The sequence below is a fragment of the Pelophylax lessonae genome, assembly GCF_965119305.1.
Source record: "Pelophylax lessonae genome assembly, chromosome: 2".
In the NCBI taxonomy this organism is placed as follows: Eukaryota; Metazoa; Chordata; class Amphibia; order Anura; family Ranidae; genus Pelophylax; species Pelophylax lessonae.
This window is the reverse complement of record NC_138769.1, coordinates 250,406,538-250,419,345: the sequence shown is the minus strand read 5'-3', so window position 1 is coordinate 250,419,345 and position 12,808 is coordinate 250,406,538. Positions and strand designations below refer to the sequence as shown.

The window sequence follows — 12,808 nt, the reverse complement described above, 5'->3', positions numbered from 1 at the left end:
AGTTGCCTCTAATATGAAGGGGGGAGGCTCTGATGTAAAGGGGGGTTCTGATGTAAAGGGAGAACCTAATGATGTGAAGGGGATCTTGCATACTTTTAAAGGGTGCTGCAACTAGGAAAAAAAAAAGCTAAACAATGCTGGTATAGAGTAAACCACATAGGTCAAGTGATAAGGAAGTTAGATTATAAGCTGAGTATTTATTATATATACATTTTAAGATTCATAAAAAGAATATATCGCTGTACTTTTTATTTTTTTATCTTTCAGGACTCCGGTCATCATAACCGATCTAAGACCTATCCGTTTGGCTTTACAAATGTGAAACTTGGAACTCTGAATAATAATGATCCCTCTGAACCTTTATACTATAGAATGAAAAAGAATGATGCAACTAAAATTGAGAGGGGTAAGATTGTTATAATGATATTCATATAATCTACTACATGTACAAGTAACTAAAATGGTTACAGAAATAGCATCACATATGTTGCAGGTCATACATTGTCTCCAGGTAGAAAGGGTAATGTTTGTGAATAAGGCACTTTTTCAATAGTGATATAACATGAGCTTACAGACCACAGAATGCCTGAGGAGCACTTCCCTTGGAAGAAGCATCATAATACTTGGTTGTCCAGAAATCTCCAATTTTCTTGCAGTTATCCAGCTGCAGGTGGATTCAAGAAGCTGGCAGAGATACCCTGTGGGGACAACCTATTCTTTCCCTCTTTGTCGGATACCTCTCCTTAATACTGTTTCTCCTTTCATCCTTACAAGTGGAGCTCTGTCTGACATTCTACACTGAAGGCACACAGAATGATGCAGAACCTGCTATTTAAGCACTTCTGTGTCACAATGGCCACCTAAATCTAGTGGGATTACAGCATTCAATAAGAGATAAGGAGCCCATAATAGGGGATAAATTGTCTCAATGGTCTATAGCCCGAAGAAAAGCTATATTGCCACCTTAAGGTCAGCGGATAAACAGCAGCCCAACATCTGCCTAGAGCTTTTGTTCCAAAGAACACTTTTGCACACTGGTACTGACCAGTATTCCAGCATTTCTTCTTCCTCATTTTCTCACCCCCATGCACATAACGTGACCCCAGTGCTGACAGAGAGGGACACGGGGGGGGGGGGTCAAAGATGGATGCTGTGCAGGTGCCTGATGTCCTCCTTATTAACCAATGATTCCAGCCATTGTTAGGACATTGGCATCTGGCCTGCATGTTACCCAAGGTTGTATTGTTGCGCAATGAGGCTTTGTATAGCAAAAAAAGTATGCTTGATCCACCCCCTGACTTGTACACAATTTTTGGGCTTATGCAGAAAGAGCCAGGGGAAGTCCCCCCTGAGGAAGGCATGTGACCCTGTGTCAATACGAGTAGGGGAGGGGCAAGGGTGGTGAAGGGTCGGGTTCATACGAGGCTTAGGGGATCATTATAATGGCTGTGCGGCTTTGGAGACCTCTGATTTTAACAGTTGTTGGACACAGTTTGTGTGCTTGAAGCACCTTAAATATTTGAGTACTCAATGTATAGTATTAATAAAGGCAGTTTTAAAATATTATAAGCACTATTTGGAGCCCTTTCATTTAATGTGTCATCACATCTGACCGGGAAATCAGCATATGTGTGAGCAAAGCACCTATGAGATCTACATCGTACTAATTGAAGTTTATTCAACCCAGGGTGGTTCACAGGCGCTATCTGACCCAGCTTAATTGTAGGGTCACATCTTATGAGGTGAGCCTTTAATCAGGAGGGGGGAGCACGAGTGAGGTGGCAGATCACTTTTTACTATTAGAGAACTTTTTGGAGCACCTAATTAGATTATGGACATTTATCAAGATTGTATCGAAATAATCACTGCATATGGGAATTTATGGACTACACTATACCTATATTGCATGTTTGAAACATTTACTATAAGAGTCCATTCACACTGCCACAACTTGTCAGGCGACTTGTGTGCCCTCAAGTCGCCCCAAGTCGCTTAACATAACAAAAGCAATGTAAATCAATGAGAGCCGTCTTAATTGGCACTACTGAAGTCACTCCGACTTCAGAAAAGGGTCCTGTACTACTTTGAGGCGACTTGTATCCGACTTGTCCCAATAGACTTCAATGCGAGTCGCCTCCAAGTCGGATCCTTATCTTATTTGAAGCGACTTATCAGACTATCCAGGAAGAAGAAAGAGATTAGCCAGGCATTCCTCACATTGCAGCCATGCCTACAGTTCCTATATAACAGGGATCCTCAAACTACAGCCCTCCAGCTGTTGCAGAACTACACATCCCATGAGGCATTGTAAAACTCTGACAATCACAGACATTACTAGGCATGATGGGAATTGTAGTTCCTGAACAGCTGGAGGGCCGTAGTTTGAAGACCCTGCTATATACCATTATCTCTGCCTGGTCTGTGTGAGTGGCACTGGTGGACACAGATAAGTGGCACTGGTGGGCAGTGGCACTGGCTGGCACTGATACGTGGCACTGGTGGACACTGATTCGTGGCATTGATACGTGACACTGATTTGTGGCACTGGTGGACACTCATTCATGGCACTGATACGTGGCACTGGTGGACACTGATACGTGGCACTGATACGTGGCGCTGGTGGACACTGATACGTGGCACTGATACGTGGCACTGGTGGACACTGATACGTGGCACTGGTGGACACATACGTGGCACTGGTGGGCAGTGGCACTGGTAGATACTGATACGTGGCACTGGTGGGTAGTGGCACTGGTGGACACATACGTGGCACTGGTGGGCAGTGGCACTGGTGGACACATACGTGGCACTGGTGGACACATACGTGGCACTGGTGGACACATACGTGGCACTGGTGGACACTGATACGTGGCACTGGTGGGCAGTGGCACTGGTGGACACATACGTGGCACTGGTGGGCAGTGGCACTGGTGGACACATACGTGGCACTGGTGGACACTGATACGTGGCACTGGTGGGCAGTGGCACTGGTGGATACTGATACGTGGCACTGGTGGGCAATGAGGAAATGAGTAAAAAAAAAACAAAGGGGAATAAGGTCACAACACATCATATTCTGATTGGCCAAATACAAAGTCGTAAAAAGTCGTCTATCATATAAGTCGCTTTAAATAATTCACAAGTCGCGCTGAAGTTGCGTCAAAGTCGCGGTAAATTCGCGGTAAAAAGACGCTCCGACATTGGGCGACTTATGGTCGCAGCAGTGTGAATGCAGTCTAAGGCCTCATGCACACTGGACGTTTTTACAGCTGCTGTTAGCAGCCTCAGACGTTTTTTTTTGCAGCTGCAGAACGCCCATCCATGTTATTCTATGGCCTCATGCACACATAGAGCTTTTAGGAGCTCCAAGTGGCATAGGCGTTTTACAGCTCCAAAAAAAACCCAGGAACTGTGGGTTCAGGAGCTCCAGCGTCAAGCTGCAAAAAACGTCTGACGCTGCTAAAGGCTCCATAAGGCTTCATAACGTTGCTTAACGTGCGTTAAGCCACGTTATACGTTTTTTTTCTTCCATTCAAAATCAATGGTTCCCTATGGGAGCCTATTGATTTGAATGGAAGTCACACCGCAGGTCGGATCGGGGTGATCCGACTTGCGGTGCGACCTGCACTGTGAGAATCTTGAGGGGGAACTCCACGCCAAAATGGGGAAAAAAACGGCGTGGGGTTCCCCCCCAGGTTCCAAACCAGGCCCTTCGGGTCTGGTATGGAATTTGAGGGTAGCCCCGCGCCGAAAAAACGGCGTGGGGTCCCCCCCAAAATCCATACCAGACCCTTATCCGAGCATGCAGTCCGGCATGCCAGGAAAGGGGAGGGGACGAGCGAGCGGCCCCACCCCCCCTGGATCATACCAGGCCACACGCCCTCAACATGGGGGGGGTGTGGGTGCTTTGGGGCAGGGGGGGCTCTGCACCCCGCACCTCAAAGCACCTTGCCCCCATGTTGATGAGGACAAGGGCCTCATCCCCACAACCCTGGCCGGTGGTTGTGGGGGTCTGCGGGCAGGGGGCTCATCGGAATCTGGAAGCCCCCTTTAACAAGGGGGCCCCCCCAGATCCCGGACCCCCTCCCTATGTGAATGGGTATGGGGTACACTGTACCCCTACTCATTCACCCCATAAAATGCAGTGTATGGAAATAACGACAGGAGACGTTTTGGAAAATTTATTAAAAAACTTCATCCGGCTCTTGTCCTCTCCGGGGGTCTTCTGCTGTCTTCTCCTCTCCGAGGGTCTTCTGCTCTTTTGCTGTCCGCCCTTCTTGTCTTCTCTCCGGGGGTCTTCTGCTGTCTTCTCCTCTCCGAGGGTCTTCTGCTCTTTTGCTGTCCGCCCTTCTTGTCTTCTCCTCTCTGGGGGTCTTCTGCTGTCTTCTCCTCTCCGAGGGTCTTCTGCTGTCCGCCCTTCTGCTGTCCAATCTTCTTGTCTTCTCCTCTCCGGTCTTCTGCTCTTTTGCTGTCGGCTGTCCTTCTTCCTCCGGTCCTCCTCCGACGACGTCTCCAGCGATTATGCCGGCCTCTGGTCTCCGCAGCTTATTATATAGCCATTAGGGGCGTGGCCGCCAGATGACGTAATCGGGAGACCACGCCCCCTCGTGTCACAGATGACGTCATCTGTGACACGAGGGGGCGTGGTCTCCCGATTACGTCATCTGGCGGCCACGCCCCTAATGGCTATATAATAAGCTGCGGAGACCAGAGGCCGGCATAATCGCTGGAGACGTCGTCGGAGGAGGACCGGAGGAAGAAGGACAGCCGACAGCCGACAGCAAAAGAGCAGAAGACCGGAGAGGAGAAGACAAGAAGATTGGACAGCAGAAGGGCGGACAGCAGAAGACCCTCGGAGAGGAGAAGACAGCAGAAGACCCCCAGAGAGGAGAAGACAAGAAGGGCGGACAGCAAAAGAGCAGAAGACCCTCGGAGAGGAGAAGACAGCAGAAGACCCCCGGAGAGAAGACAAGAAGGGCGGACAGCAAAAGAGCAGAAGACCCTCGGAGAGGAGAAGACAGCAGAAGACCCCCGGAGAGGACAAGAGCCGGATGAAGTTTTTTAATAAATTTTCCAAAACGTCTCCTGTCGTTATTTCCATACACTGCATTTTATGGGGTGAATGAGTAGGGGTACAGTGTACCCCATACCCATTCACATAGGGAGGGGGTCCGGGATCTGGGGGGGCCCCCTTGTTAAAGGGGGCTTCCAGATTCTGATGAGCCCCCTGCCCGCAGACCCCCACAACCACCGGCCAGGGTTGTGGGGATGAGGCCCTTGTCCTCATCAACATGGGGGCAAGGTGCTTTGAGGTGCGGGGTGCAGAGCCCCCCCTGCCCCAAAGCACCCACACCCCCCCCATGTTGAGGGCGTGTGGCCTGGTATGATCCAGGGGGGGTGGGGCCGCTCGCTCGTCCCCTCCCCTTTCCTGGCATGCTGGACTGCATGCTCGGATAAGGGTCTGGTATGGATTTTGGGGGGGACCCCACGCCGTTTTTTCGGCGCGGGGCTACCCTCAAATTCCATACCAGACCCGAAGGGCCTGGTTTGGAACCTGGGGGGGAACCCCACGCCGTTTTTTCCCCATTTTGGCGTGGAGTTCCCCCTCAAGATTCTCACAGTGCAGGTCGCACCGCAAGTCGGATCACCCCGATCCGACCTGCGGTGTGACTTCCATTCAAATCAATAGGCTCCCATAGGGAACCATTGATTTTGAATGGAAGAAAAAAAACGTATAACGTGGCTTAACGCACGTTAAGCAACGTTATGAAGCCTTATGGAGCCTTTAGCAGCGTCAGACGTTTTTTGCAGCTTGACGCTGGAGCTCCTGAACCCACAGTTCCTGGGTTTTTTTTGGAGCTGTAAAACGCCTATGCCACTTGGAGCTCCTAAAAGCTCTATGTGTGCATGAGGCCATAGAATAACATGGATGGGCGTTCTGCAGCTGCAAAAAAAAACGTCTGACGCTGCTAACAGCAGCTGTAAAAACGTCCAGTGTGCATGAGGCCTAAGACACTGCACACAATACATTTTGTTTACATTTTTTTGTTGTTTATGTCTACACATTATTGGGAATGAAGTGCAACACTTATGTTTACAATTTTTGGGCTGTTTGGGGCAATTTTTAGGCATTTTGCCAAGGTTTCCCCTGAAGAAATCAGACAGCACTCCGCTTGAAAAAGGCTGGAAAAAGGCTGGCCTAGAGACTTCTCAGTTCATAGCTATATATTCTCTAAACACTACTAACCTTCGGGATTAAAAGATAGTTTGTATACCATATTACTATAGTAACCTACTACTATTCTTGCAGTTTGTAACATATTACAATGTTGCTTCAGATATAATAGTAAGTACTTAGTGCCACATCTAACATCTGCCTATTGTGTTTAATTTTTCTGCAATCCCCTCCAAATGGCTTCTTTCACTATAGGATTGAATTTGCAGCCTTAGGCCTTATGCACACAGGGCGTTTGAAAAAACAAGCTGCAAAGCTAGGTCTGACGCCAGGAAAAAGCAGCTGTGAAAACTTGCTTTTAGAAGCATTTCGTATTGGCGTTAATGCACGTTTTAGCCACGTTTAGCAGCGTTGGCGTTTAGCAGCCTTTCTCTGCCCTCTTCTATTCTATTCAAATCCAACTACTACAGCTTAAAATCATCTGACGTATCCGAACGCTGTAAGCAGCCTTTAGCAGTGTCAGGTGTTTTTACAGCTTAACGCTGCTGCTCCAGAACCCCCCTGGCCCTGGGTTTTCTTTACAGCTTAAAAACGCCTATGCCACTTACAGCTCCTAAAAGCCTGTGTGTGCATGAGGCCATAGAATAACATGGAGGGGTGTTTTTAAGCTGCAAAAAAAAAAAAAAAAACGCCTGACTCTCCTAAAAGCAGCTGTAAAAACGCCCTGTGTGCATGGGGCCTTATACTCAAATGCTGGAAATGCAATCCGCTTTATGCCTTTTTAAATATACCTGTCTAAAGTCAAATTATATACTGTGTAGAAACACAGAAAAATGTACTGCATATGCATTTTACTGCAGTACCAGTAATTTCTTTGGGGACCATATTGCACACTGACACAGTAACATTGTACAGACTGTGATTTCTATATGGCAATGCACTGAAAAACAGAAATGCAAAGAGCTGCTACAAAGAGCTCATTTGCTAGTATCCATAGCACCATAGTACTCATTCCTACGGGAAAATCTGTACTCCACTGCACTCCCTTCATTCCCCAGTATCTATGCCACCAGTGATATCTGCATTCTTTATTCCAACTCGCAAAACTAGCTGGCTATACCCCTATAGATTTCTTTCATTTAGCCTGCCTGAACAAACAAAATCTAATAGATTCTTCCATCACAGCTGAACAGTGCAGAATAATGAATCTCCCACTACGGCTCCTGAGTTATGACAGCTGGTGTCACAAGTACAGAAACATACCATTCAACTTTCCAGAAATCCAGTGAGCTTATAACTTCCCTCTTAAACTGACGATTTTGCCTTTGTTGCATGCAATCTTGTTTTCGGTCCTGCCTGAGTTCTACCTTGCTGGACTACAGAACACCCTTCCTTATAATATGGAGAAAAGTAGGGGGGGGGGGGGCAGTGGTGTATTTTGGTTTTGTGCTGCCCTAGGCAAGACTAAAATTGGGGGCCCCCCTCCCCCTTCTAGGTAAATTTGCACCACTCCTTCCTTTTTAATGGATGTGACTGTGACTCCCTCAAAAATTGAAGGACTACAAGTCCCAGCATGAACCCCTGAGATCTCACGAGAGGGGGGGGTAGGTGAGAGAGAGGGGGGATGAGAGGGAGAGGGGGGGGTGAGGCAGAGGGGGGGATGAGAGAAAGAGAGAGGATAAGAGAAAAAGGGGGGTGAGAGAGGGGGGAAGAAAGGGAGAGGGGGGATAAGAGAGAGAAGGGGATGATGGAGAGAAAGAGAGGGGGGGTGAGAGAGAGGGAGTTGAGAGAGGAGGAGTAGAGAGAGAGAGAGGGATGAGGGGGGTGAGAGGGGAGGTTAGAGAGTGAGAGGGGGTGAGTGAGAGAGAGAGAGGGGGGGTGAGAGAGGCAGCTCTTGCAACCAGTGGCCAATAGAGTCTCAGGTGGAGGGGGGGGTCGTTTTTTTTGCTGCCACCATGCAAAGTGCCGTCCTAGGCCTGGGCCTTGTCGGCCTAGGCCAAAATACAGCACTGAGGGGGGGGGGGGGGTATATTGCCATCAAAAAACAGAACGTTATGAGCACGCTTTTAGAAAACCAGGTATTTTTCTCTACTTAAACTGTTTTTAAAGGGCTCTTTAGCACAGGTGGACCGATCAGTTCTGCCTGTTAGGATAGGGGATCAATTTCCCATTCATCTGGGGGATCGGATGCCCATAAAGGAAAGCAGGCTGTGTCAGTGTCCACTCTGCCTAAGTGGAGCTGACCAAGACTTGTCATGCACCTGATCTGCTGGCGGAGTCCACCCTTGTGAAAGAGCCTTAAGTGTATTACAGAGATGTACAAAATATGTTGGGGTTTTTTAGTCTTTTTAAGTGTTCTAAAGTGCGAAAATATTTCATTTCCACTACTACAGAATGAGATAACAATCTGTACAATTTAGGAAGGTTTCCTAAATATGAACACAGACACACCATTGCCAATAAACTCCAGGCAAGCAACTAAATACACAGTTAAACTACATGTATTGCAATGATTTTTCTTGCCAAAAGACTTGTATTTCTGTGTGACCAGTTTTGAAATGTAGGCTCCCTTGCCAGACAGCACAACCAGATCATCCACTTCTAATGCAGTAACAGTAATGTGTACAAAGCCTTGCTAATACAGACATGTTCACAAACATCATTTCCAATATTTGATGTTGTTTATTTATTCACAGGAGTTCAAACCATACAGGAAACGCCAGTGATTTGTTTGAAGAGAGATTCTAGCCAACAAACAGAGTAAGTACTGATCATGGCAAATTTTATAAATTACCTAATTAAATACATTAAAATATGCAGACATCCAGTATGTCCTGCCTAAATGTGTTCCTTGGAGAGGCTGAGTTGACTTCTTTTCACTTAGGCGATGAATGAAGCATGTAATATGACTAGGGGCGCCAAATCACTTGCATAGAACTGTAAATGTAGCGGTGTGACATCATCACTGTGCTGTATATAGCCTGCAGAGAGCTGGTCTGTGGGAGAGACTCATCAGGCCCATTCACTACAGACTGCTTGTAGAAAACAACTGGAGGGGCAGATACAAGACCAGACAACCTGCACAGGGGGAGAGAGCAGTACTGACAGCTCCAGCACAACTGAGATACCTACCAACATACACTAAAAACAACAGGAAAACCCAGATTGAGGTTTATGATCAGGATTTTGTGTTTTTTTTTTTTTGGGGGGGTTTTTTTTGTTTTGTTTTTTAGTATGTTGGTATTGCGTTGGTTATTATTTGGGGGGGATCGGGGGGGGGGATGTTAGAGAAAGTGGTGTATTTTTTGCATTTGTTATTTTGATTGTCTTTTTTTTATTCTGTGTTATTTATTCTATGTTGTATTTCAATTGTATGGATGTTTTATTTGTAGTGTAGTTTTAATTTGTTTTATTTGGTGCTAATCGCTGTTGTTGGTAATTTTGTTGTGTTTTTTTGTATTTTGTTCAGTTTATTGTTGTGATCTTGTGTTGTCTTTAAGTGTGTCTGTGTTGCAACAATTTCCCAATTTTTTTTTTTTGGGATTATTAAAGTATTCTGTAAATGTGTCGGCTGACATCCGCCACTCTACAAGAGACTGGAGGGTCCGATCAGGTCTACCTGAAAAACTGACAGACAGTCCTGATCGGGTCGCCCGTGTGAAAGATGCCTTAGGCTAGCTATACATGGTTAGTTGTTTTACATTCGGATGCACACACAGCTGTCAGAATACACTGATTGTCATTTTCCAACTTGGTTGAATAATTGAATTCTGTCGAGCTGGGTAGGCCACACACTGATTGAAATTCTGCCGGTCCCTGGACCAGACAAATTTTAAAATTTCAATCAGTGTATGGCTAGTTTTTGATTTCGTTACTCTGACATCTTTCTCCTCACCTGGACAAGAAGGACGTCTTTGCAATGGATACACAGCAATAAATACTTGAAAGAGGTTTCATACCTTCCCTACTTTACCTATGTAGCACCTTCCTAGGTAGGTGCTAGGCAGAGAAAGTACAGTTGCTCTGTCTGCTTATCAGGAGAGCCTGATTAATAGTTATGCCTGTTGCATGGGTCCAGGGTGTGATTCATCTGGGTTGAGGGAGTATCCCCACTCACCACTGCATCCAATAGGGGAGCATGTTGGACAGTGGAGGAAACCCAGCCAGTGACACACAGGCTTTTGTAACTATCTCAGTGGGTTGGCACAAGCAGGGGTGCATTCTGGGATACGTTATGAAAGCTAAGGGCACATGTGACAGGGGATTTTGGGTGGAAAAGCCAAGTCCCAGAAGGAGAAGGAGGGTGACGGCTGTCTCCTCTTCTGCAGCTGTGAGGGTGGTCGCAGGCAGTCGGCCTAGTGAACCAGCGGTGTGGCTGAACCCAGAGGTCCAGTGAAGCTGACTGTGGAGGTGAAGGCAGAGCAATTCTGGAAAAACAGTGTCCGTGAGTACAGGAGAGCTTGCCAAAGGGTCTGCCCAGGAGAGGGGCCACTCCAGTGGCTAGAGTCAGTGGACGGGTGTCAGAACACAGGCAGTGAGAGTAAAGGGGGTGCCAAGTTGTTAACCCTGAAGAGAATATTCAAACGAGAACGGTCAATTTAACTTCACTTCACTGGCAGGGTGAAGCAGCAGCCTTGCCGCATTCTGCAGTCAGTTGTCTTCAGAATTGTGCATAGTTACTAGTTGGAGTATCCCACTCATCCCTTCTCCCATCCCAGTTCTATATAAAACAGAAAAAACAAATCCCCTGGACTGATTGTCTGAGCCTAGAACTTGTCAGTTGCTAAAGGGAACCCAAGAAGTAATTCTCAGCAACTCTCTAGGGGGCAGTGCTACGCCTAAAATGCTTTTTTTTTTTTTTTTTTTTTTTTTTTACTGTCATTGTCCCCCTTGCTTTCTGTTCTGTCCAGTACTCCTTAAATGGATCCATTAAGTAAAGGGAAATCTACTTAATGGGAAGCAGTAAAAGATTTCTGTGCTAAAAACATTTGGCTTTAACAGTACAGTAAAACTCCATCTCAGTTCTGCCGCAAAGAGCACCTAAATATGGCTATATGCAGCGAAGTCCAGCTGGTTCAATATGAACAAGCCAAAATTCAAGTAATGGGAGACCTGTGAGCATTCTCCCACCCGACATCCTTCAAACTGAAAAGAGACAAAGCTGGGCAAACGGTTAACTAAACAGCAGCTGCATTCAATCAGATGCAGCCACTGTTCAGGTATTCTGATGGTAGCAGCTGTCAGAATGCAATAGCCAGCAGGGTAGGTTCTCCCAGTTTTTACTGTTTAGTATGCATGGGGGAATTGCTAGATTTCTCTCAATCAGCTACAGGGCTGATCAAACACAATCTAACAGTGTATCCTATTGCCTGACCATACCCCCTGTGCTGGTTTCCAACCAAAAGGTTCAACCCATGATGCAGGGGCTTAACTACAGGGGTTGCAATTGCAACCGGGCCCCATGCTCCAGGGGGCCTGCGGCTCTCCTGTACACCTGGATAGGAGGGGTGGCGGGGGCAGCATGTAGAGAAATCACTGTCCTCCTTTTTCCTCCTGTAGCTGCAGGAGGAAAATGGAGAAGATTGGTTCCTCTGTATGCTGCCCCTGGCACTCCTTCTATCCAGTTCACTTGTGTTCTGCTGTCTCTGGGCCCCTGTGTGCTACCCTTGTTCCCCCCCCCCCCCACTGTGCTCCCTCCCTCCCTTCTCCTGCCCGCTGCTGCAGGGGATGTGTCACAATAGAGAACCAGGAAGGGGTCGGTAAATATGTAATTTACCAGCTCCTTCCTTTTCTGAATGGACAGAGTCATAGTCAGTGACATTTAAAAAAAAAAAAAAATAAAATGATAAAAAATAATACAATTAAAATACCAAAAAAAAAAAACTATTGACACCAGTGGACTTCCAGGATCGCAAAGGTCACACTTTCCGGGTCCGGGTCCTGGCATTCCACCACCGTGGGGAGGCCCCTAGATAGCAGGAAGGCGGCCAACTGCAGAACTTGTGAAAGGGTCCCGCTGCGGGACCGTAATAAAGGGCCCCACAACGAGAGGAAAGGGCTCCAGGATCAGTGGGAAGAGCCCAAGGCTTGAAGGGAAGGGCCCCGGCTAGGGGTCCGGGGGGGCCCCTCATGGTTTCTTGCACCGGGGCCCTGAAGGTTCTAGTTACGCCTCTGCCATGATGTGTGTGTGTTTGCTGTTAACCGTACATTGTATACCCCCTATATGTTGTGGTCTTTAACCACTCTACTACCGCTCACAGTAATACTACTGCGGCAGAGTGGCTCATTCCCGTCCAGTCACGTAGTATTAACGTGACTGGACTCCTCCCCTTCTGGGCGGCGCTTGCGCGCCGCCGGAGGCTCGCTCCCGCTGTTTTCATTCACAGCGGGAGTCGGGCCAGGGGAGGAGCAGCGGCGATCGCCGCTGCTCTTACCCGATCGTCGGGGATCGAGTCTGGAGATCCGCCCGCTGTGTGTAAACACAGCGGGCGGATCTCCATAGTGACAGGGAGTGACAGATCGGACTGTTCAGCATAGCTGGACATCCGATCTGTCCATGAATCACATAGTCACCTCCCCCCCTACACGTCAGTAAGCACCAGGCATACATTAACCCCTCCCTCTCCAATAAAA

At 47.5% G+C, this 12,808-nt stretch overlaps 1 protein-coding gene across 1 annotated transcript in view; it reads left to right on the top strand.

The window, feature by feature from the left end:
• Nucleotides 1–12,808, top strand: part of TRAF3IP3 (TRAF3 interacting protein 3) — a 175,590-nt gene that overhangs the window by 72,732 nt on the left and 90,050 nt on the right. The window contains exons 3-4 of the mRNA XM_082245836.1: nucleotides 268–406; nucleotides 8,872–8,935. Coding sequence (XP_082101962.1) covers nucleotides 268–406; nucleotides 8,872–8,935 — 203 coding nt within the window. The remainder of the gene's footprint in view (nucleotides 1–267; nucleotides 407–8,871; nucleotides 8,936–12,808) is intronic.